The sequence below is a fragment of the Impatiens glandulifera genome, chromosome 2 (genome assembly GCF_907164915.1).
Source record: "Impatiens glandulifera chromosome 2, dImpGla2.1, whole genome shotgun sequence".
Lineage (NCBI taxonomy): Eukaryota > Viridiplantae > Streptophyta > Magnoliopsida > Ericales > Balsaminaceae > Impatiens > Impatiens glandulifera.
The window spans coordinates 3847621-3875025 of NC_061863.1; the positions used below are offsets into that span (position 1 = coordinate 3847621).

General features: G+C 28.4%; 2 protein-coding genes and 4 non-coding genes across 6 annotated transcripts; 2 read left to right on the forward strand and 4 right to left on the reverse strand.

Annotated features, from left to right (window-relative positions):
• Positions 1–20: 20 nt before the first annotated feature.
• Positions 21–105, reverse strand: LOC124928247. Its single transcript, XR_007098468.1, has one exon. It is a non-coding gene; the product is annotated as a small nucleolar RNA R38 (small nucleolar RNA).
• Positions 106–320: 215 nt separating this feature from the next.
• Positions 321–404, reverse strand: LOC124928357. The gene has a single exon (XR_007098556.1). It is a non-coding gene; the product is annotated as a small nucleolar RNA R38 (small nucleolar RNA).
• Positions 405–446: 42 nt separating this feature from the next.
• Positions 447–528, reverse strand: LOC124928283. Its single transcript, XR_007098501.1, has one exon. It is a non-coding gene; the product is annotated as a small nucleolar RNA snoR20a (small nucleolar RNA).
• A 41-nt stretch (positions 529–569) lies between these two features.
• Positions 570–643, reverse strand: LOC124928275. Its single transcript, XR_007098493.1, has one exon. It is a non-coding gene; the product is annotated as a small nucleolar RNA snoR64a (small nucleolar RNA).
• A 1405-nt stretch (positions 644–2048) lies between these two features.
• On the forward strand, positions 2049–4001 carry LOC124927243. Its single transcript, XM_047467629.1, has 6 exons — positions 2049–2284; positions 2359–2513; positions 2600–2709; positions 3111–3199; positions 3420–3524; positions 3606–4001. Exons 1-6 carry the CDS (start codon positions 2175–2177, stop codon positions 3718–3720), a joined length of 684 nt encoding a protein of 227 aa, XP_047323585.1. The 5' UTR covers positions 2049–2174; the 3' UTR covers positions 3721–4001.
• Positions 4002–8998: 4997 nt separating this feature from the next.
• LOC124928160 (indole-3-acetic acid-induced protein ARG7-like) lies at positions 8999–9551 on the forward strand. The gene has a single exon (XM_047468686.1). The coding sequence runs from the start codon at positions 9027–9029 to the stop codon at positions 9444–9446; it is 420 nt and encodes a 139-aa protein (XP_047324642.1). The 5' UTR covers positions 8999–9026; the 3' UTR covers positions 9447–9551.
• Positions 9552–27405: the final 17854 nt, after the last annotated feature.

The following is a 27405-nucleotide window of genomic DNA, read 5'->3' on the forward strand; positions in this document are numbered from 1 at the left end:
AAATGAAAATACTAAAATAGATTTGAGTCAGATCACAAAGAATTCATCAAATTCAAAAAATCAGACAGGGATAACTGTGATTTATATGTATCATCATCCTCTATACCTCAAACATAAATCATTTTCTGAAATTTAAGAGAATTAATATCACCAAACATATATTAGTATTTACACATTTTTTAAAATTAAATTCAAACAAACAAATTTTGAAACATACAAGTTTAATGGATTTTCATCAAATTCATTTAAGAAATCCCAACTAGGTTCATATTAATATAAATACAAGTATTTGACCAAAAAAATAAAATCTTTAAAACAGGGTAAGAGTCAGATCACAAAGAATTCAGCAAATTCATAAATCAGACAGGGATAACTGTGATTTTTATGCCTCATCATCCTCAAACCCTAAAACATAAACTTTTGAAATGAAAAATAAAAAATAATCAGCCTCAGACCGTCCTAGTTCAAAACATATCAACATTGCAGCAATTAAGCGTCTCAGTTGAAATTAAACTAATCATCATTGGCGAAATGTTTTATTTGAAAACAAAGGAAATATGATAAAGGATGCATCAGATCTTCCTATACAAGTAGAAATCATAATACCCAAATGAATCTTGATATAAGATTATTAGGGTATACTCAACTTGATAATTGATCATCATTTGAAAACAATTGATCGAATAAAAAAATGATAATAAATAAAGAAACCTGAAGAAAATTTGATAGCCGCAGATATGAACAATAGAAAACCCTAGAAGACGATATGAATTTACACTTGCTTGAGCGAGGGGATATATAGGGTTCAGAGAGCTTAATGGGCCGTAAGTGAAAACCTTTTATATTTGAAATTAATGATGCCCAAATAGTTAATAGTGAATATGGTCTCTATAAGCCCAATTATGGATTTTTTATTATTATTTATATACAAAATAAAAATAGATAAATAACGCTAACAAAAAAAAGTTATATTAGTAAATTAATTACATTAATTTATTTATTAGAATATATAATATATTTTTTAAAATTTACAAATATAAATTCATTTTTTCTATAAAAATAAATAAATCATAAATTTTAAATCTAATTGTAAATTTATAAAATTTTAAAATTAACCTTAAAATTTTAATTGTTTGACTAAAGTCTATTCAAACATCTAATTACTCTTTAGATTACAAATTTTACTATTCCAAAACTATTGTACCATTGACCATATTTTTTTAAATAAAACCTAGGCTATATTTATTATCGCTTGATCAATCATGTAAGCAGCACTGAAAGAATCATATGTAAATTTTATTGTTTTTATGTAAACTTTTTTTTTAATTTATAATAATAAATTTTTAATATTTTATAAGGTTATAAAAATTTAGATTTCATATAGTTGTACATACAAATAAAAGAAGTGAGTTTATACTTATAAATTAAAAAAATGTTATATTTATAATTACAGATTTCATACTTTTTGTAAATATATTTTTTATAATGTTATTTACTACTCATTATATTTTAATTATATATATATATATATATTTTAAATGATAATGTATAAAAATAAAAATATTATATATATATAATAATAATAATAACATATAACTAATAACTTTTTTATAAGAGAATTTTAAAGTATCAAATAAATCATTTTCAAATATACGAATTTACACTCACAATTTAAAGATTTATTAACACTTCTTATTTATAAATATAAAATAAAATGAATAAAAGTATTTTCAAAAATAAAAATATCATTAATAAATTTATTAATATATACCTAATTAAATTATATTTCAAAACATATTTCCTTATCAATATTTAATATCTCATTTGAACTCTTTATAAAAAAAAAGAAATCTTAATAATATATAATTTTTTAAATATATACTATTTAATTTAAATATATTTTAGAATATTATATAATATCTTAATAATATATATATATATATTTAACTAAATAATATTTTGTTTTGCCCAACATCATGAAATTACAAATTTGCCATCCATATATAAATAAAACCTAGGCTATATTCTCCATCTTCGCGCAGCCGTTAACCCCTCTTTCGCTCCTTGAAAGCTCGCGACCAGGCCGGCCGCCGGAATCCTCCTTAGTCAGTCGGAAAGTTCATCGGAAACCCCCCGTCTCTCTGTCTATTCATAGACTCATCGCTTGATCAATCATGGAAGCACTGAAGGAATCAGATGGTAACTTTATTGTTTATATACACCCATCGAAAGCCAATAAAATAACTCAAGCCATTATTCGTCAGATTAGCTCTTTGTTATTCCAGTAAGTTCTTTCAATTCTCTTACAATCTTCTTCCTTATTGTCTTCATGAAGAACTGAAAATTTGTCCTTCTCAGGTATAATCAAGTTTTTGATGGTGTTCTATTGGGTTATGATGTTATTGAAACTGAAAATCAAGTTGCAAATATCCTTCCTGGAATTCATCCTTTCTTTGGTGTTCGTCTAAGAACAAAATTGTTACTTTTTAAACCTATGCCCAACATGCTTTTAGGTTCGTTTTTATACTATATGGAACTAAACATTTGTAAATAGTTGTTTTGTTCAGTTTAATGATGGTATTTTGTTGTTTTTTTACAGAGGGGAAGGTTTTGAAAATTAGTCCACAGTCCATTCATATTGTTGTTCTTGGATTTGTATCAGCTGTTATAGCAGAGGAGGATATTCCTGAAAACTTCAAATACAGAGTTGTAAGTATTTATTTTTTAATTGAATTTCGAGAAGCTAGCACGCTCCCACTTCAACTTAGGGGGAATTGAATTGAGATATTATTAGTTGTAAGTAGTATTATTCATTGACATCAAAAGCTGGTTTTGATTCTTGAACTTGAGTGGGGATTTTATTGCTTTTTGCTAAATCTGTTAAGTTCATAAATCATTCCTATACAATAACCACAGCTCGATATTCTCAATCATTGGCTTAAATATAATTCACTTTATAACAAAAACTAGCAACAAATTGTAGTTTTGAGCCATTTTGTATGTTGAGAAAAAAAACGAGCCTTTGTATTCAACTTCATGAAGTAGAATGAGCTTATTTCCCAAACTTTATTGTTCATTTATTTAGCAATCTTGGTATTACTATCTCACAGAAGAAGCATGGCAAGGAATTATTTGTAAGCAAATCTGACAAGCTTCATAGGATCAAAGCTGGGACTTTTGTAAGATTTAATGTTAAAAGGTAACTAACCGCGTTGCCCTCTATCTATTTCCATTATTAATTTAAGTCATTCTACACCTAGTTCTATTTCTCATGATATAAGTGTTTCCAAATGGGGCCTTGGGTCTGACTACATGTTTCTTAGGTCTAGTTGTGAAATCATCAAAATTACAGATATTCTAATAATTTTCCATTTGAGGACAACTGCAAGAAACCTAATTATGTACATCTTATCATGTAGTTTCGACAAAGAGATACTCCACATTGCCGGTTCTTTGATTTCAGAAAACACAGGAAATATTCGTTGGTTGAATAAGAATTCAGGAGAGCTTTCACACTCAAATAGGTTGGTTAACCTATCTATGGGATTACATGTCTTTCTAGTTTATACATATATTATATTTCTTTGTTGTTATATAATTTTCAGAAAGAGGAAGGAAGAAAAATGGGAAACTGTAGAGGAGGAAAGTAGTGTACCTACATTCGATGCCCCAACTAATTCTAGTACAGAACGTCGGCATAAGAAATCAAAGAATAGGTAAGGAGAAGATGTCAATTCAAAACATCGGGTAAGCTGTTTTTTATTATAGATTATGTGAATTTTGTTGGATGGGGTCTGAAATCAATTAGGTTTAATTTGTAAACCAAGATCCAGTGGATTTCTAATTTTGTAAGATGGAAGATCTTTTGATCATTTAAGATTGATTTTTTTGGTAGTCTAGTTTCATTCGCACATTGTCTTGTTTGGAAGAGACGAATTGGAAGTTGTATCTGTTGTCTTAAAAATTGTTGAGTTTTATAAAATCGTATCGATATTGGTAGAGATTGTGGCTTGTTTTGAGATTATTATGTTAAACCATCAATGTCATATGGGCAGACGGGATTTGATCCCTTCCCTAATGATTGATTTGGTGGTTGCTTACAAATTGTTAGATTGGAATATATGTCATAATAATTCAGATGGTTGTAAATGATTAGGGTTGCCTAAATCATATATGAAAATGCAAATTGTATGATTGATTATAATTTATTTTGAAATTGGAAATCTTGTTTAGCATGTTCTAAGGAATAAACTTTGCTTTTAAAAATTAAAATTTCAAAGGATGGTAAATGATCAGTGTTGTCTATATCATAAGTTGAAATGGAACATTCATTTGAATGGTGTGTTTGGAATTATTATTATTACCTTTCTTTTTATTTTGGAGGAAGTTATTATGTCCCCGACTCACTTCATTTTAGAGCATTGTTTTAAGTTGGAATCGAATTGGTGATATTTAAATTTGTAGGCATACAAACTTTTTTGATAAGTTAAGCTACCTTAATCGGTTGTATATGATATGATCTCGTCTATTTTATAGTTGGCTTAAAACTATTTTCAAAAGAGAATTGGTCAATCAATTTCTTGTAATCAATTCATCTGCTGATCATGTGAAAGTTCATAAATGCATCATGTTCTTTCATTGCATTATTTTATTTAACTAACATATTTGTAACCTTAATAACAAGCTAAAACAACTTAACTCTACTCAAAATCTTGTTTACATCTAAATGTTGACTAATAAACATATCAATTCTCTAGATCTTATAGAAGTAGAAAAGTTTTTAGATTTACCGTAAAAAATTTAAATCTGAAAAAAAATGATTCTTTTTATTGTATTTTTGAATTTTAGTAAGTTAGTCCAATTTTGAAAAATTATAAATTTTCATTTAATTTAAGATTTTTTTTAATATTATTGAAAATTTAACTAAATTTTCTAAGTGATAATAATTTGTTTAAGAGATCGTCACAAAAATTAGTTTTAAAATTCTCTTTTAACAAGTTATATATTATCATGCAATTTAAAAGTCAATATGATTAAATGAGAAGGAGTATTTAAGAGGTTATTTGATCTTTAACTATTTGAATAATTTTTTAATTGTTTGAAAAAGAAAACCGTAATTTAAGTTATTAATTAGTTGAATAATATGATAAAAAAAAATCATTTTAATTAATAATTTAAATAATTCAAGATCAAAAAAAGTAACAAAGTCTAAATATTCGTACAGATTCAAGTCCTTTACACCAACTCATTATTAGGTATAAAATAAGTATAATTTAAATATTGGGTAAATATTATTATTATTATATTTGGTGTATGATTGTCTTAGTTGCTTGCACCTTTCTCTATTTATTTTTTAATAATCACATTAAAGATTCCGACTAAACCTCCCTAGTTTTCGCCTACCTATCAGGCTTCTAATATATATTAAATAAAATAAAAGATAGGTAAAATATTTCTAAATTTATGATTGAGTTCATCCGTTTTTTAATTGTCACCTTGTCTACATTTTAAAAATAAATTTTAGGTATATGTATTACTTAATAACACCAATCTAAGATACTAAAGTTCACGGGTTTATCCCCTCTTCTAATTTAGCGGCAACAAGAGATGAATATCCCCGGGCCTCCATGAGATTCTGGGTTCGAGCCTGTCATGCGGGAAATTCTGCGTCTGATTAAATGGTTAAGTGTGTTTGCGGGCTATGTGCTTAACCTGCGGGATTAGTCGTACTCCATCACGGGTTCAATTCTTACTTAAAACGTCTTAAGTCGAAGTAAATGTCATTATTATGTAGGTCATGTTAGTATTCTACATTAAAAAAAAATTAGATGTGTATTTTGGTGTATAAACGACTGAATCGAATCGCTTACATTGTTACACCTCAATTTATAGTAAATTAGCGACAATGACAAAGATTATTTTAACAACATTTTGAGCAATTGAAAAAGATAAGTGAAAAATCAAAGAAAATTACACAAATCTTACTAATTTCATAAAGGTTTTCCCAAACAACACCTTATAAGTGATATCATCTTCCCATGTGTAGGATTTATATTTTATAAGGACAAATCAATACAAAATTAGTATATTATTATGACTAAACCTCCCAGGTTTTAAGGGTTACTATTGTGCTTCTTTTATTTTTATTTTTATTTTCTCTAAACCAACAAACTAATTAAGCATTGACTTGTAATAATGTATGAATTAATTATATGTTGATAATGCTAGTTAAGTTGGTGTCCAAAACCAATCATTCTCAATCATTTTAATGTTTAATTTAGCCCTCTGAAAATGTATAAAATTGTCCAATTTTATTTTAAAAAAAAAATATAATCCTTTCTACAATAAAACACAGGTAATTATTTTTAATGAGTTTTGCTTAAAAGAAGAACAAACAAAATTTAAATTTAAATGTCAATAGTATGATTATATAGGGTATATTAATATACTCCAAAAAAATAAATTCTAGTTTAAATATATATAATTTATGAGTATCCAACTTAAGTGAGTTATGACTTTCCAAGTCATGTTAATTAAAAAAAAAAAAGTATCCAGCTATTTCTCATTTGTTATATCACAAATGTTGAACATCCAATTAAATTATAAGGATACTTATTTAATTAGTTAGATTCATTTTTTTTTCTAATAAGTTTGATTAATTAATTAATTTATTTTATTTCATATTTATTGAGATAAATATTTGTTTTGCTTAACTAATATAATCCTTTTATTTTAGTTTTATAATGATATGACTATAAACCCTTTAATATATATATATATTATAAGGACACCTATTAATAAAGATTTAGGGTCAGTTAATTTCTAAGCATCATATTACTAATACTTTTTTTAAAACATGCCAATTACTTTATATATAACCAAACAAAACATCAGTAAATTTTTACTTTTATTTTAAATGGGTGAAAAAACTAACACAATTTTCCACTATAATAAATATAATGATCCGACTTTAATTTAATATATTTTTAGTAAAATTCAAATATGACACATTTTATCTTTAAACAAAATTCTTTACGTTCTAACTCATTTAAAAAGAAAATTAAAAAATAACCAAAGTTTTAAAATTATTGGTTCACAATTGAGACAAACAAATTTATTAAAAAATAACTATTACTTAACAGGGTCAAGTTTAGTTTATTTTGTTTTTCACACATAATTTTCATTTTAAAGTCTTTTAAGTAAATTTTAATCATTTAAACCATTCTTATCAAGTTTACTATCTTAGTATATTGTTTTCAGTTACAAATATAAATTAATTTAATTTAGATCTATACAATTGTATAACTAATTCATATACACGTATAAATTATTACAAATTTATCTAGATATATATACTATTAATTTAGGTTATTATTTAGTTTATATCTATTTTCTCTTCTCTATTCTCTCTACTATTTATATTTTATTAAAATAAATTTATAATATATATATATATATATATTTTAAATAGTATATAAGTAAATAAATTTTTATAATTTATATGTTTAAATGAACTCAATAATATATATATATATATATAAAAATAATAGAGATTCATTCTCAAACTTAAAATAAATTGATGATCATATTATAATAACTAACTCATATTTAATTTGTTTATTCAGATAAAATAATATTATTTTCTTTCATTTCATAAAATTGTTATGAATTTATGGTTAGTGTTAAAGAGTAAAATGGTTGATCTGGAATAAAAATGTATCTTAAAAACAAAATTATGATATATGTGTGACACTAATTTACTAATTAAAATATTTTTATACTTAACTCTCAATTAATTAGATCAGAATTAGTTGTTTATATATATATATATATATATATATATATATATATATATATATATATATATATATATATATAATTCTATAAAATAAAACTGATTATAATCAAATGGACCTAATTTGAAATTCTTTTTGGAGATCAAACTTTCATAAAAAACGTTATTACATATATTTAAGAAGTATTTTATTTTACATATTTTATATGAATATTAATTTAGAAAATATAATATAATTTAATTCTATTTTTGTTAATAAATATTTTGTTTGCATTACATATCTAAGAGACTTAGATAGGATTGTAAGTAGGGGTGACCGGATTTTATTGATTTTTTAAATAAATTTAAATTTAGTTTTACGGTTTTATTTTATCAAAATCCAACTTCCGAAACTAATTTGAGGATGTATAGAATATATAATTTTTAGATATTAAAATTTTATGTATTTAATAATTAATATGACATGTTCTGATTTTAAATAATTATTCAAAATCATTTTAAATAATAACTAAAAAACACTTCTATTAACCATTTTAAATAATATTATTTATTAAACAAAACACTGTCAAAGTGATTTATAATGAAAATTTGTACATGGTTTTAACAATTATATTTAGAATACAAATCATATTTGTTCATTTATTTATATCTTTGATTAATCATAATTATTTTTTTTAGAATTCTTATTTTATTTTATTTTGATAATATTAAGATTCAATTCATGAGCAAAGGAGACAAGAAGTCACGTTTAATTTAGATTATAAGTTTGACAATAAACATTTGTATAATAATCTGGTATAGTAAAAAAATTATAATTTAACACATTTTATATTTAAAGCACAAATTTCTCTCTATTTATTTGCTTTTAATTGAATAAGCTGAAGCAAATAAAAATAAACTAAGTATAAATTAAATATCAAATATAGAATAAGTTGAACGAATAATAATCTAAGTATAGACAAAATAAAATTTATCTTAAATGAATAATATATTATATTAAATGTAAGTATTAATTAAGACTCGTTTGGTATAGTTTATTTGATTATTTAAAAAAATATTGGATAAAAAACTTAGAAGGTATTTTTTTAAGACAGGCTAAGATCGTAATTATATTCAAAACCAAGGTTAGTTCTATAACCATCCCATCATAAAACCAACTCATTTCATTTCAGAGCCAAAGCAAAACAAATTTTCTCAATTCTCTCTCTATAACCGTCGCCGGAAAATAAAAATGTCAGTGAGCATCAAAATCCGGCACATTGTCCGGCTCCGTCAGATGCTATTAAGATGGAGAAGAAAGGCCGCCGCATCATCGGCGCGTAGTCGTCTCCCTTCCGACGTCCCTTCCGGCCATGTAGCTCTTCGCGTAGGATGTACAGATCGCAGATTCGTGATTCCGGCGACTTACCTTAACCATCCGATCTTCAGAAAACTTCTGATTCAAGCAGAAGAAGAATACGGATTCAAAAATTCAGGTCCGTTATCGATCCCCTGCGATGAACTATTGTTCGAGGAAATTCTTAGACAAGTAGCAGGTCAGTCTGAATCGGTGAAATCTGTTCGATGTAATGTTGGAATGAGGAGTAAAGTTGATTTGTGGCCGGAATCTTGTCCGTTGCTTGATAATGGAGTTAATTATAAATCGTATTGATTTTGATTTTGGTTGAATTGGAGAAGATGATTCGGTGAGTTGAATACGAGTTTGTATAGTTGTTATTGTTGTTGTAGCAATTTGTTTAGTTTTTAAAGGATTTGTAAGAAGGCAATCAACTGAGTTCATCCCGAGTTTCGGATCGGAGATGGAATATGGTCAATGGTGGAATGGAAGATGGAGATATTATTATTATTATTATTATTATTATTATTCATTACAAGACATTTTTATTCTTGAATTGCATGCATGATTTTATCAAGTTTTATTCATTAGATCATTTGTGGAAAATTAATTTTTTTTTAGTAATTTTTGGTCATTATATATATTTATTGGATTTGAATCTTTAACTATTATTATATCATACAATAATCATATTTTTAAAATTAATATAAAAAACAAAATAAATAAATAAATAAAACTCAATTATTAGTTCAGGTTAGAGTTGGGCAATGTGTATGATAAATACGAACCGACACGATCCAACACAATATTTGTACAGAATGACACGATACAATATTATCTCACTCGGATTTTGGGTTGACACGATACAAGCACGAGACAACGATCAAAACACAATTATGAGTTTATACAATCGTAATACATTTACGAGTCGACACGGACACATCACGAGTATAGACACGACACAAATATAAGCACGACACGAGCACGTGTATACACACACGAAACGACATAAACACAATTAGTCACATGACTTAGCTACTCACATTAATATTTTCTAAGCCTATTACATTTTTATACAAATAATAAATTATTTAATTTTATAAATATAATAATTATAATTAAAATTAAACATACTAAAATATAATAAAAAATATTAATTTAAATAATATAAATTGAAATAAATTATATGAATAGAAATGAGAGTATATTGATAATTCTTTCATATTACTTTTATTAATTATTTAATTATTGTTAATACATTAAATAATAAATATATGATAATAATTTCAATTTTAATAATATAATAATATATATTTATAATTAGATTAATTTCTACCAATTTCTCACTTTCTTTCCCATTTTCTTACTCAAACTACTCACCTTTACGTTAACATTATAAAATTATCACGTCTATAGCCACCAAAAATTATAATTAGAGAAAAGTATTTGACTATTCCAATTAATGTCGCCACCAGCATCAGACCTTGGCTTCTTTTGCCGCTTCTTCTCTTAAGAAAATTATGGTTTTCCTCAAACAGCTCTTCCGCCGTTAAACTTTTGGAGTTACGGTGCTCATGTAGGTAAGGATTGCAATCTCAAATAGTTTAAAACAAGAAGCTTAATATAATTTGTTTGTGTCTTTGTTTAAATAATTGACATTCAATGTTAAAATTTACATTTACACATTTTACATATTAAATAACTTTTTAAATAAATTTAATACATTTAACTTATTAAATTAATTTAAATTTTCTAAATTAATAATTTAATAATTTAATAATTTAACTTTGATAATATGACAATATTTTATAAGTTTTACTAACAATATAATTTAATATATATAAATAAATAAATAATTAACATGAGTGTCAAGACACGATTGTGTTGACACGATAACAAAATCTAGTCGGAATAACATGAAACACGAATTTAAACACGAGTTAGTACGACACGAATAAATTCGTGGACACGAATAACACGGCACGAAAAAATCTGTAAATCATAATATTTTGAGTGGGTCAAGACACGATACAACACAAATAAGATTTAGACGAGACACAACACGACACGATTAAGAGTCTAAAACGACTTGTCCGAGTCGAATACAAACGTTTATGTACGATGCCCAACTCTAGTCCACCATAGCATTTGCGACATGAGGAGAATTCTCCACGATCAGCCTCTCCAACTCTATTATCCCATTCCTATCCACTTCTATTAGATGATTTGACCGGGCTTGTTTCTTTCTCGATGGTTCCCTGACCTGCTCCACATAGTCATACATCTAATACATTACCCTTTTCTTCTTTCCATCCTCATATGCTTCAACCGGATTTCTTTCCTCAACTTTCTCCAAGATTTCATTCCTAACTTATAGACGAGGCCGGATTTCACCCTGTGATGCGTTACACAAGCTATTTTTATATTCGAAATTAGAAATGAGACTTCATTCTTTCATTTCTTTTAGTATTAGCTTCTTCGCCAATATTTTCATGTACAAATGCTTCTTCTTGGTATTGTATAATTCTCTAATAGCGGGGATAGCTACAAGTAACACAACAATAATTTAATTTAATATATATAAATAAATAAATAATTAAATGAGTGTGTCAAGACACGATGACAAAATTTAGTCGGAATAACACGAAACACGAATTTAAACACGAGTTAGCACGACACGAATAAACTCGTAAAAATAAATAACACGACACGAAAAAGTCTTTGAATCATAATATTTTGAGTGGGTCAAGACACGATATGACACGGATAAGATTGAGACACGACACAACACGGTACGATTAGAGTCTAAAACGACTTGCCCGAGTCGAATACGAACGTTTATGAACGATGCCTAGCTTTACACCAGCATCAGACCTTGGTTCATGTTCTTGGCTTCTTTTGCCGCTTCTTCTCTTAAGAAAATTATGGTTTTACTCAAACAGCTCTTCCGCCGTTAAACCCTTGGAGTTGCGGTGCTCATTGCAATCTCTCTTCACAAACTGCATGCATGCCACAAATAGTTTAAAACAATAAGCTTAATATAATTTGTTTGTTTGTGTACCTACTCTAAACCAAAATGTATCCCATGTCATTATGTTAATCGGTCCGAAAAGCGCCCTAGGAGTACACTCTCCGCAATCAGCAGCAAGATGCCAAATTGTGTTTCTAAACCGATCAACTTCCACCCACAATATATCCCAATTGATATGAGGACTCTTATTCAAGTATTCATATAGATATATATATATTATTAATCTCTACCACCATGTGCAACACATTTCTTCCATCCTCGTCCACCATAGAGCTGGGCAATGGATTAGCTAAATACGAACCGACACGATATTTATACGGAACGACACGATACGATATAATCTCACTCGGATCTTGGGTTGACACAATACAAGCACGAGACGACACAATCACGACACAATTATGAGTTTATATGATCGAAAAACGGTTACAAGTCGACACAGACACGACACGAGTATAGACACGGTACAAGTATAGACACGACACGAGCACGAGTATATACACACGAAAAGACATAAACACAATTAGTTAAATGATCTAAGCTACCCACATTAACATTCTCTAAACATATTACATTTTTATTCTATTAATAAATTATTTAATTTCATAAATATAATATTTATAATTAAAATTAAACACACTAAAATATAATATTAAAATAAAAAATAAATATATGAATAAAAATAAAAATGTGAGTCTATTAATAATTCTATTCGATATTATTTTATTAATTATTTTTTAATTTTTTTAATTATTTATAATTTCAATTATTATTAATACATTAAATAATAAATATATAATAATTTTAATTTTAATTTTAATAATATAATAATATATATTTATAAATTTTACTCACTTTTCCTAGTTTCTCTCCCGTTTTCCTTCTCAAACTACCCACTTTTACATTAACATTATCAAATGGCCACGTCTCTCTAAATATATTTACATTTTCATTAAATTAATAAATTATTTAATTTTATAAATGTAATATATAAAATTAAATATAACAAAATATTAAAACAAAATATAAATATTAAATGAATTATATGAATAGAAATTTGAGTCTCATAATAATTATCTCACGAATTATTTTTATTAATTTACATATAATTTTTAAATTTTAAATTATTTTTAAAATTTAATTAATATTAAAACATTAAAATAAAATATATGATAATAATTTAACTTTGATAATATAATAATATTTTATAAGTTTTACTAACAATATAATTTAATATATATAAATAAATAAATAATTAACATGAGTGTCAAGACACAATTGTGTTGACACGATAACAAAATCTAGTCGGAATAACATGAAACACGAATTTAAACACGAGAAAGTATGACACGAATAAACTCGTGGACACGAATAACACGACACGAAAAAATCTGTAAATAATAATATTTTGAGTGAGTCAAGACACGTTACAACACACATAAGATTTAGACACGACACAACACGACACGATTAAGAGTCTAAAACGACTTATCCGAGTCGAATACAAACGTTTATGTACGATGCCCAACTCTAGTACACCATAGCATTTGCGACATGAGGAGAATTCTACACGATCAGCCTCACCAACACTATTATCCCATTCCTAGCCACTTCTATTAGATGATTTGACCGGGCTTGTTTCTTTCTCGATGGTTCCCTGACCTGCTCCACATAGTCATACATTTGATACATTACCCTCTTCTTCTTTCCATCCTCATATGCTTCAACCGGATTTCTTTCCTCACTTTCTCCAAGATTTCATTCATAACTTATAGACGAGGCCGGATTTCACCCTGTGTTGCGTTACACAAGCTATTTTTATATTCGAAATTAAAAATGAGGCTTCATTCTTTCATCTCTTCTAGTATTAGCTTCTTCGCCAACATTTTCATGTACAAATGCTTCTTCTTGGTATTGTATAATTCTCTAATAGGGGGATAGCTACAAGTAACACAACAATAATTTAATTTAATATATATAAATAAATAAATAATTAAATGAGTGTATCAAGACACGATGACAAAATTTAATCGGAATAACACGAAACACGAATTTAAACACGAGTTAGCACGACACGAATAAACTCGTAAAAACGAATAACACGACACGAAAAAGTTTTTGAATCATAATATTTTGAGTGGGTCAAGACACGATATGACACGGATAAGATTGAGACACGACACAACACGGTACGATTAAGAGTCTAAAACGACTTGCCCGAGTCGAATACGAACGTTTATGCACGATGCCTAACTCTACACCAGCATCAGACCTTGGTTCATTTCCTTGGCTTCTTTTGCCGCTTCTTCTCTTAAGAAAATTATGGTTTTACTCAAACAACTCTTCCGCCGTTAAACCCTTGGAGTTGCGGTGCTCATTGCAATCTCTCTTCACAAACTGCACGCATGCCACAAATAGTTTAAAACAATAAGCTTAATATAATTTGTTTGTTTGTTTGTGTACCTACTCTAAACCAAAATGTATCATATGTCACTATGTTAATCGGTCCGAAAAGCGCCCTAGGAGTACCCTCTCCGCAATCAGCAGCAAGATGCCAAATTATGTATCCAAACCGATCAACTGCCACCCACAATATATCCCAATTGATATGAGGACTCTTATTCAAGTATTCATATAGATATATATATATATATATATTCTTAATCTCCACCACCATGTGTAACACATTTCTTCCATCCTCGTCCACCATAGAGCTGGGCAATGAATTAGCTAAATACGAACCGACACAATATTTATACGGAACGACACGATACGATATAATCTCACTCGGATCTTGGGTTGACACAATACAAGCACGAGACGACACGGTCACGACACGATTATGTGTTTATATGATCGAAAAACGGTTACGAGTCGACATAGACACGACACGCGTATAGACACGGTACAAGTATAGACACGACACGAGCACGAGTATATACACACGAAACGACATAAACACAATTAGTTAAATGATCTAAGCTACCCACATTAACATTCTCTAAACATATTACATTTTTATTCTATTAATAAATTATTTAATTTCATAAATGTAATATTTATAATTAAAATTAAACACACTAAAATATAATATTAAAATAAAATATTAACTTAAATAATATAAATTAAAATAAAAAATAAAGTATATGAATAAAAATGTGAGTCTATTAATAATTTTATTCGATATTATTTTATTAATTATTTTTTAATTTTTTTAATTATTTATAATTTCAATTATTATTAATACATTAAATAATAAATATATGATAATAATTTTAATTTTAATTTTAATAATATAATAATATATATTTATAAATTTTATACATTTTCCCCACTTTCTCTCTCATTTTCTTTCTCAAACTATCCACTTTTACATTAACATTATCAAATGGTCACGTCTCTCTAAATATATTTACATTTTCATTAAATTTATAAATTATTTAATTTTATAAATGTAATATATAAAATTAAATATAATATAATAAAATATTAAAATAAAATATAAATATTAAATGAATTATATGAATAGAAATTTGAGTCTCATAATAATTATCTCACGAATTATTTTTATTAATTTACATATAATTTTTAAATTTTAATTATTATTAAAACATTAAAATAAAATATATGATAATAATTTAACTTTGATAATATAATAATATTTTATAAGTTTTACTAACAGTATAATTTAATATATATAAATAAATAAATAATTAACACAGTGTCAAGACACAATTGTGTTGACACGATAACAAAATCTAGTCGGAATAACATGAAACACGAATTTAAACACGAGTTAGTACGACACGAATAAACTCGTGGACACGAATAATACGACACGAAAAAATCTGTAAATCATACTATTTTGAGTGGGTCAAGACACGATACAATACACATAAGATTTAGACACGACACAACACGAAACGATTAAGAGTCTAAAATAACTTGTCCGAGTCGAATACAAACGTTTATGTATGATGCCCAACTCTAGTCCACCATAGCATTTGCGACATGAGGAGAATTCTCCACGATCAGCCTCACCAACTCTATTATCCCATTCTTAGCCACTTCTGTTAGATGATTTGACCGGGCTTGTTTCTTTCTCGATAGTTCCCTGACCTGCTCGACATAGTCATACATCTGATACATTACCCTCTTCTTCTTTCCATCCTCATATGCTTCAACCGGATTTCTTTCCTCAACTTGCTCCAAGAATTCATTCATAACTTATAGACGATGCCGGATTTCACCCTGTGATGCGTTACACAAGCTATTTTTATATTCGAAATTAGAAATGAGGCTCCATTCTTTCATTTCTTTTAGTATTAGCTTCTTCGCCAATATTTTCGTGTACAAACGCTTCTTCTTGATATTGTATAATTCTCTAATAGCGGGAATAGCTACAAGTAACACAACAATAATATAATTTAATATATATAAATAAATAAATAATTAAATGAGTGTGTCAAGACATGATAATAAAATTTAGTCGGAATAACACAAAACACGAATTTAAACACGAGTTAGCACGACATGAATAAACTCGTAAAAACGAATAACACGACACGAAAAAGTCTTTGAATCATAATATTTTGAGTGGGTCAAGACACGATATGACACGGATAAGATTGAGACACGACACGACACGGTACGATTAAGAGTCTAAAACGACTTGCCCGAGTCGAATACGAACGTTTATGCACGATGCCTAACTCTACACCAGCATCAGACCTTGGTTCATTTCCTTGGCTTCTTTTGCCGCTTCTTCTCTTAAGAAAATTATGGTTTTACTCAAACAACTCTTCCGCCGTTAAACCCTTGGAGTTGCGGTGCTCATTGCAATCTCTCTTCACAAACTGCACGCATGCCACAAATAGTTTAAAACAATAAGCTTAATATAATTTGTTTGTTTGTTTGTGTACCTACTCTAAACCAAAATGTATCATATGTCACTATGTTAATCGGTCCGAAAAGCGCCCTAGGAGTACCCTCTCCGCAATCAGCAGCAAGATGCCAAATTATGTATCCAAACCGATCAACTGCCACCCACAATATATCCCAATTGATATGAGGACTCTTATTCAAGTATTCATATAGATATATATATATATATATTCTTAATCTCCACCACCATGTGTAACACATTTCTTCCATCCTCGTCCACCATAGAGCTGGGCAATGAATTAGCTAAATACGAACCGACACAATATTTATACGGAACGACACGATACGATATAATCTCACTCGGATCTTGGGTTGACACAATACAAGCACGAGACGACACGGTCACGACACGATTATGTGTTTATATGATCGAAAAACGGTTACGAGTCGACATAGACACGACACGCGTATAGACACGGTACAAGTATAGACACGACACGAGCACGAGTATATACACACGAAACGACATAAACACAATTAGTTAAATGATCTAAGCTACCCACATTAACATTCTCTAAACATATTACATTTTTATTCTATTAATAAATTATTTAATTTCATAAATGTAATATTTATAATTAAAATTAAACACACTAAAATATAATATTAAAATAAAATATTAACTTAAATAATATAAATTAAAATAAAAAATAAAGTATATGAATAAAAATGTGAGTCTATTAATAATTTTATTCGATATTATTTTATTAATTATTTTTTAATTTTTTTAATTATTTATAATTTCAATTATTATTAATACATTAAATAATAAATATATGATAATAATTTTAATTTTAATTTTAATAATATAATAATATATATTTATAAATTTTATACATTTTCCCCACTTTCTCTCTCATTTTCTTTCTCAAACTATCCACTTTTACATTAACATTATCAAATGGTCACGTCTCTCTAAATATATTTACATTTTCATTAAATTTATAAATTATTTAATTTTATAAATGTAATATATAAAATTAAATATAATATAATAAAATATTAAAATAAAATATAAATATTAAATGAATTATATGAATAGAAATTTGAGTCTCATAATAATTATCTCACGAATTATTTTTATTAATTTACATATAATTTTTAAATTTTAATTATTATTAAAACATTAAAATAAAATATATGATAATAATTTAACTTTGATAATATAATAATATTTTATAAGTTTTACTAACAATATAATTTAATATATATAAATAAATAAATAATTAACACAGTGTCAAAACACAATTGTGTTGACACGATAACAAAATCTAGTCGGAATAACATGAAACACGAATTTAAACACGAGTTAGTACGACACGAATAAACTCGTGGACACGAATAATACGACACGAAAAAATCTGTAAATCATACTATTTTGAGTGGGTCAAGACACGATACAATACACATAAGATTTAGACACGACACAACACGAAACGATTAAGAGTCTAAAATAACTTGTCCGAGTCGAATACAAACGTTTATGTATGATGCCCAACTCTAGTCCACCATAGCATTTGCGACATGAGGAGAATTCTCCACGATCAGCCTCACCAACTCTATTATCCCATTCTTAGCCACTTCTGTTAGATGATTTGACCGGGCTTGTTTCTTTCTCGATAGTTCCCTGACCTGCTCGACATAGTCATACATCTGATACATTACCCTCTTCTTCTTTCCATCCTCATATGCTTCAATCGGATTTCTTTCCTCAACTTGCTCCAAGAATTCATTCATAACTTATAGACGATGCCGGATTTCAGCCTGTGATGCGTTACACAAGCTATTTTTATATTCGAAATTAGAAATGAGGCTCCATTCTTTCATTTCTTTTAGTATTAGCTTCTTCGCCAATATTTTCGTGTACAAACGCTTCTTCTTGATATTGTATAATTCTCTAATAGCGGGAATAGCTACAAGTAACACAACAATAATATAATTTAATATATATAAATAAATAAATAATTAAATGAGTGTGTCAAGACATGATAATAAAATTTAGTCGGAATAACACAAAACACGAATTTAAACACGAGTTAGCACGACATGAATAAACTCGTAAAAACGAATAACACGACACGAAAAAGTCTTTGAATCATAATATTTTGAGTGGGTCAAGACACGATATGACACGGATAAGATTGAGACACGACACGACGCGATTAAGAGTCTAACACGACTTGCCCGAGTCGAATACGAACGTTTATGCACGATGCCTAACTCTACACCAGCATCAGACCTTGGTTCATGTCCTTGGCTTCTTTTGCCACTTCTTCTCTTAAGAAAATTATGGTTTTACTCAAACAACTCTTTCGCCGTTAAACCCTTGGAGTTGCGGTGCTCATTGCAATCTCTCTTCACAAACTGCACGCATGCCACAAATAGTTTAAAACAATAAGCTTAATATAATTTGTTTGTTTGTTTGTGTACCTACTCTAAACCAAAATGTATCATATGTCATTATGTTAATCGGTCCGAAAAGCGCCCTAGGAGTACCCTCTCCGCAATCAGCAGCAAGATGCCAAATTATGTATCCAAACCGATCAACTGCCACCCACAATATATCCCAATTGATATGAGGACTCTTATTCAAGTATTCATATAGATATATATATTCTTAATCTCCACCACCATGTGCAACACATTTCTTCCATCCTCGTCCACCATAGAGCTGGGCAATGGATTAGCTAAATACGAACCGACACAATATTTATACGGAACGACACGATACGATATAATCTCACTCGGATCTTGGGTTGACACAATACAAGCACGAGACGACACGGTCACGACACGATTATGTGTTTATATGATCGAAAAACGGTTACGAGTCGACACAGACACGACACGCGTATAGACACGGTACAAGTATAGACACGACACGAGCACAAGTATATACACACGAAACGACATAAACACAATTAGTTAAATGATCTAAGCTACCCACATTAACATTCTCTAAACATATTACATTTTTATTCTATTAATAAATTATTTAATTTCATAAATATAATATTTATAATTAAAATTAAACACACTAAAATATAATATTAAAATAAAAAATAAATATATGAATAAAAAAAAATGTGAGTCTATTAATAATTCTATTCGATATTATTTTATTAATTATTTTTTAATTTTTTTAATTATTTATAATTTCAATTATTATTAATACATTAAATAATAAATATATGATAATAATTTTAATTTTAATTTTAATAATATAATAATATATATTTATAAATTTTACTCACTTTTCCCAGTTTCTCTCCCATTTTCCTTCTCAAACTACCCACTTTTACATTAACATTATCAAATGGCCACGTCTCTCTAAATATATTTACATTTTCATTAAATTTATAAATTATTTAATTTTATAAATGTAATATATAAAATTAAATATAATAAAATATTAAAACAAAATATAAATATTAAATGAATTATATGAATAGAAATTTGAGTCTCATAATAATTATCTCACGAATTATTTTTATTAATTTACATATAATTTTTAAATTTTAAATTATTTAAAAATTTTAATTAATATTAAAACATTAAAATAAAATATATGATAATAATTTAACTTTGATAATATAATAATATTTTATAAGTTTTCCTAACAATATAATTTAATATATATAAATAAATAAATAAGTAACATGAGTGTCAAGACACAATTGTGTTGACACGATAACAAAATCTAGTCGGAATAACATGAAACACGAATTTAAACACGAGAAAGTATGACACGAATAAACTCGTGGACACGAATAACACGACACGAAAAAATCCGTAAATAATAATATTTTGAGTGAGTCAAGACACGTTACAAAACACATAAGATTTAGACACGACACAACACGACACGATTAAGAGTCTAAAACGACTTGTCCGAGTCGAATACAAACGTTTATGTACGATGCCCAACTCTAGTACACCATAGCATTTGCGACATGAGGAGAATTCTACACGATCAGCCTCACCAACACTATTATCCCATTCCTAGCCACTTCTATTAGATGATTTGACCGGGCTTGTTTCTTTCTCGATGGTTCCCTGACCTGCTCCACATAGTCATACATTTGATACATTACCCTCTTCTTCTTTCCATCCTCATATGCTTCAACCGGATTTCTTTCCTCACTTTCTCCAAGATTTCATTCATAACTTATAGACGAGGCCGGATTTCACCCTGTGTTGCGTTACACAAGCTATTTTTATATTCGAAATTAGAAATGAGGCTTCATTCTTTCATTTCTTCTAGTATTAGCTTCTTCGCCAACATTTTCATGTACAAATGCTTCTTCTTGGTATTGTATAATTCTCTAATAGGGGGATAGCTACAAGTAACACAACAATAATTTAATTTAATATATATAAATAAATAAATAATTAAATGAGTGTATCAAGACACGATGACAAAATTTAATCGGAATAACACGAAACACGAATTTAAACACGAGTTAGCACGACACGAATAAACTCGTAAAAACGAATAACACGACACGAAAAAGTTTTTGAATCATAATATTTTGAGTGGGTCAAGACACGATATGACACGGATAAGATTGAGACACGACACAACACGGTACGATTAAGAGTCTAAAACGACTTGCCCGAGTCGAATACGAACGTTTATGCACGATGCCTAACTCTACACCAGCATCAGACCTTGGTTCATTTCCTTGGCTTCTTTTGCCGCTTCTTCTCTTAAGAAAATTATGGTTTTACTCAAACAACTCTTCCGCCGTTAAACCCTTGGAGTTGCGGTGCTCATTGCAATCTCTCTTCACAAACTGCACGCATGCCACAAATAGTTTAAAACAATAAGCTTAATATAATTTGTTTGTTTGTTTGTGTACCTACTCTAAACCAAAATGTATCATATGTCACTATGTTAATCGGTCCGAAAAGCGCCCTAGGAGTACCCTCTCCGCAATCAGCAGCAAGATGCCAAATTATGTATCCAAACCGATCAACTGCCACCCACAATATATCCCAATTGATATGAGGACTCTTATTCAAGTATTCATATAGATATATATATATATATATTCTTAATCTCCACCACCATGTGTAACACATTTCTTCCATCCTCGTCCACCATAGAGCTGGGCAATGAATTAGCTAAATACGAACCGACACAATATTTATACGGAACGACACGATACGATATAATCTTACTCGGATCTTGGGTTGACACAATACAAGCACAAGACGACACGGTCACGACACGATTATGTGTTTATATGATCGAAAAACGGTTACGAGTCGACATAGACACGACACGCGTATAGACACGGTACAAGTATAGACACGACACGAGCACGAGTATATACACACGAAACGACATAAACACAATTAGTTAAATGATCTAAGCTACCCACATTAACATTCTCTAAACATATTACATTTTTATTCTATTAATAAATTATTTAATTTCATAAATGTAATATTTATAATTAAAATTAAACACACTAAAATATAATATTAAAATAAAATATTAACTTAAATAATATAAATTAAAATAAAAAATAAAGTATATGAATAAAAATGTGAGTCTATTAATAATTTTATTCGATATTATTTTATTAATTATTTTTTAATTTTTTTAATTATTTATAATTTCAATTATTATTAATACATTAAATAATAAATATATGATAATAATTTTAATTTTAATTTTAATAATATAATAATATATATTTATAAATTTTATACATTTTCCCCACTTTCTCTCTCATTTTCTTTCTCAAACTATCCACTTTACATTAACATTATCAAATGGTCACGTCTCTCTAAATATATTTACATTTTCATTAAATTTATAAATTATTTAATTTTATAAATGTAATATATAAAATTAAATATAATATAATAAAATATTAAAATAAAATATAAATATTAAATGAATTATATGAATAGAAATTTGAGTCTCATAATAATTATCTCACGAATTATTTTTATTAATTTACATATAATTTTTAAATTTTAATTATTATTAAAACATTAAAATAAAATATATGATAATAATTTAACTTTGATAATATAATAATATTTTATAAGTTTTACTAACAATATAATTTAATATATATAAATAAATAAATAATTAACACAGTGTCAAGACACAATTGTGTTGACACGATAACAATATCTAGTCGGAATAACATGAAACACGAATTTAAACACGAGTTAGTACGACACGAATAAACTCGTGGACACGAATAATACGACACGAAAAATCTGTAAATCATACTATTTTGAGTGGGTCAAGACACGATACAATACACATAAGATTTAGACACGACACAACACGAAACGATTAAGAGTCTAAAATAACTTGTCCGAGTCGAATACAAACGTTTATGTATGATGCCCAACTCTAGTCCACCATAGCATTTGCGACATGAGGAGAATTCTCCACGATCAGCCTCACCAACTCTATTATCCCATTCTTAGCCACTTCTGTTAGATGATTTGACCGGGCTTGTTTCTTTCTCGATAGTTCCCTGACCTGCTCGACATAGTCATACATCTGATACATTACCCTCTTCTTCTTTCCATCCTCATATGCTTCAACCGGATTTCTTTCCTCAACTTGCTCCAAGAATTCATTCATAACTTATAGACGATGCCGGATTTCACCCTGTGATGCGTTACACAAGCTATTTTTATATTCGAAATTAGAAATGAGGCTCCATTCTTTCATTTCTTTTAGTATTAGCTTCTTCGCCAATATTTTCGTGTACAAACGCTTCTTCTTGATATTGTATAATTCTCTAATAGCGGGAATAGCTACAAGTAACACAACAATAATATAATTTAATATATATAAATAAATAAATAATTAAATGAGTGTGTCAAGACATGATAATAAAATTTAGTCGGAATAACACAAAACACGAATTTAAACACGAGTTAGCACGACATGAATAAACTCGTAAAAACGAATAACACGACACGAAAAAGTCTTTGAATCATAATATTTTGAGTGGGTCAAGACACGATATGACACGGATAAGATTGAGACACGACACGACGCGATTAAGAGTCTAACACGACTTGCCCGAGTCGAATACGAACGTTTATGCACGATGCCTAACTCTACACCAGCATCAGACCTTGGTTCATGTCCTTGGCTTCTTTTGCCACTTCTTCTCTTAAGAAAATTATGGTTTTACTCAAACAACTCTTCCGCCGTTAAACCCTTGGAGTTGCGGTGCTCATTGCAATCTCTCTTCACAAACTGCACGCATGCCACAAATAGTTTAAAACAATAAGCTTAATATAATTTGTTTGTTTGTTTGTGTACCTACTCTAAACCAAAATGTATCATATGTCACTATGTTAATCGGTCCGAAAAGCGCCCTAGGAGTACCCTCTCCGCAATCAGCAGCAAGATGCCAAATTATGTATCCAAACCGATCAACTGCCACCCACAATATATCCCAATTGATATGAGGACTCTTATTCAAGTATTCATATAGATATATATATTCTTAATCTCCACCACCATGTGCAACACATTTCTTCCATCCTCGTCCACCATAGAGCTGGGCAATGGATTAGCTAAATACGAACCGACACAATATTTATACGGAACGACACGATACGATATAATCTCACTCGGATCTTGGGTTGACACAATACAAGCACGAGACGACACGGTCACGACACGATTATGTGTTTATATGATCGAAAAACGGTTACGAGTCGCACAGACACGACACGCGTATAGACACGGTACAAGTATAGACACGACACGAGCACAAGTATATACACACGAAACGACATAAACACAATTAGTTAAATGATCTAAGCTACCCACATTAACATTCTCTAAACATATTACATTTTTATTCTATTAATAAATTATTTAATTTCATAAATGTAATATTTATAATTAAAATTAAACACACTAAAATATAATATTAAAATAAAATATTAACTTAAATAATATAAATTAAAATAAAAAATAAAGTATATGAATAAAATGTGAGTCTATTAATAATTTTATTCGATATTATTTTATTAATTATTTTTTAATTTTTTTAATTATTTATAATTTCAATTATTATTAATACATTAAATAATAAATATATGATAATAATTTTAATTTTAATTTTAATAATATAATAATATATATTTATAAATTTTATACATTTTCCCCACTTTCTCTCTCATTTTCTTTCTCAAACTATCCACTTTTACATTAACATTATCAAATGGTCACGTCTCTCTAAATATATTTACATTTTCATTAAATTTATAAATTATTTAATTTTATAAATGTAATATATAAAATTAAATATAATATAATAAAATATTAAAATAAAATATAAATATTAAATGAATTATATGAATAGAAATTTGAGTCTCATAATAATTATCTCACGAATTATTTTTATTAATTTACATATAATTTTTAAATTTTAATTATTATTAAAACATTAAAATAAAATATATGATAATAATTTAACTTTGATAATATAATAATATTTTATAAGTTTTACTAACAATATAATTTAATATATATAAATAAATAAATAATTAACACAGTGTCAAGACACAATTGTGTTGACACGATAACAAAATCTAGTCGGAATAACATGAAACACGAATTTAAACACGAGTTAGTACGACACGAATAAACTCGTGGACACGAATAATACGACACGAAAAAATCTGTAAATCATACTATTTTGAGTGGGTCAAGACACGATACAATACACATAAGATTTAGACACGACACAACACGAAACGATTAAGAGTCTAAAATAACTTGTCCGAGTCGAATACAAACGTTTATGTATGATGCCCAACTCTAGTCCACCATAGCATTTGCGACATGAGGAGAATTCTCCACGATCAGCCTCACCAACTCTATTATCCCATTCTTAGCCACTTCTGTTAGATGATTTGACCGGGCTTGTTTCTTTCTCGATAGTTCCCTGACCTGCTCGACATAGTCATACATCTGATACATTACCCTCTTCTTCTTTCCATCCTCATATGCTTCAACCGGATTTCTTTCCTCAACTTGCTCCAAGAATTCATTCATAACTTATAGACGATGCCGGATTTCACCCTGTGATGCGTTACACAAGCTATTTTTATATTCGAAATTAGAAATGAGGCTCCATTCTTTCATTTCTTTTAGTATTAGCTTCTTCGCCAATATTTTCGTGTACAAACGCTTCTTCTTGATATTGTATAATTCTCTAATAGCGGGAATAGCTACAAGTAACACAACAATAATATAATTTAATATATATAAATAAATAAATAATTAAATGAGTGTGTCAAGACATGATAATAAAATTTAGTCGGAATAACACAAAACACGAATTTAAACACGAGTTAGCACGACATGAATAAACTCGTAAAAACGAATAACACGACACGAAAAAGTCTTTGAATCATAATATTTTGAGTGGGTCAAGACACGATATGACACGGATAAGATTGAGACACGACACGACGCGATTAAGAGTCTAACACGACTTGCCCGAGTCGAATACGAACGTTTATGCACGATGCCTAACTCTACACCAGCATCAGACCTTGGTTCATGTCCTTGGCTTCTTTTGCCACTTCTTCTCTTAAGAAAATTATGGTTTTACTCAAACAACTCTTCCGCCGTTAAACCCTTGGAGTTGCGGTGCTCATTGCAATCTCTCTTCACAAACTGCACGCATGCCACAAATAGTTTAAAACAATAAGCTTAATATAATTTGTTTGTTTGTTTGTGTACCTACTCTAAACCAAAATGTATCATATGTCACTATGTTAATCGGTCCGAAAAGCGCCCTAGGAGTACCCTCTCCGCAATCAGCAGCAAGATGCCAAATTATGTATCCAAACCGATCAACTGCCACCCACAATATATCCCAATTGATATGAGGACTCTTATTCAAGTATTCATATAGATATATATATTCTTAATCTCCACCACCATGTGCAACACATTTCTTCCATCCTCGTCCACCATAGAGCTGGGCAATGGATTAGCTAAATACGAACCGACACAATATTTATACGGAACGACACGATACGATATAATCTCACTCGGATCTTGGGTTGACACAATACAAGCACGAGACGACACGGTCACGACACGATTATGTGTTTATATGATCGAAAAAACGGTTACGAGTCGACACAGACACGACACGCGTATAGACACGGTACAAGTATAGACACGACACGAGCACAAGTATATACACACGAAACGACATAAACACAATTAGTTAAATGATCTAAGCTACCCACATTAACATTCTCTAAACATATTACATT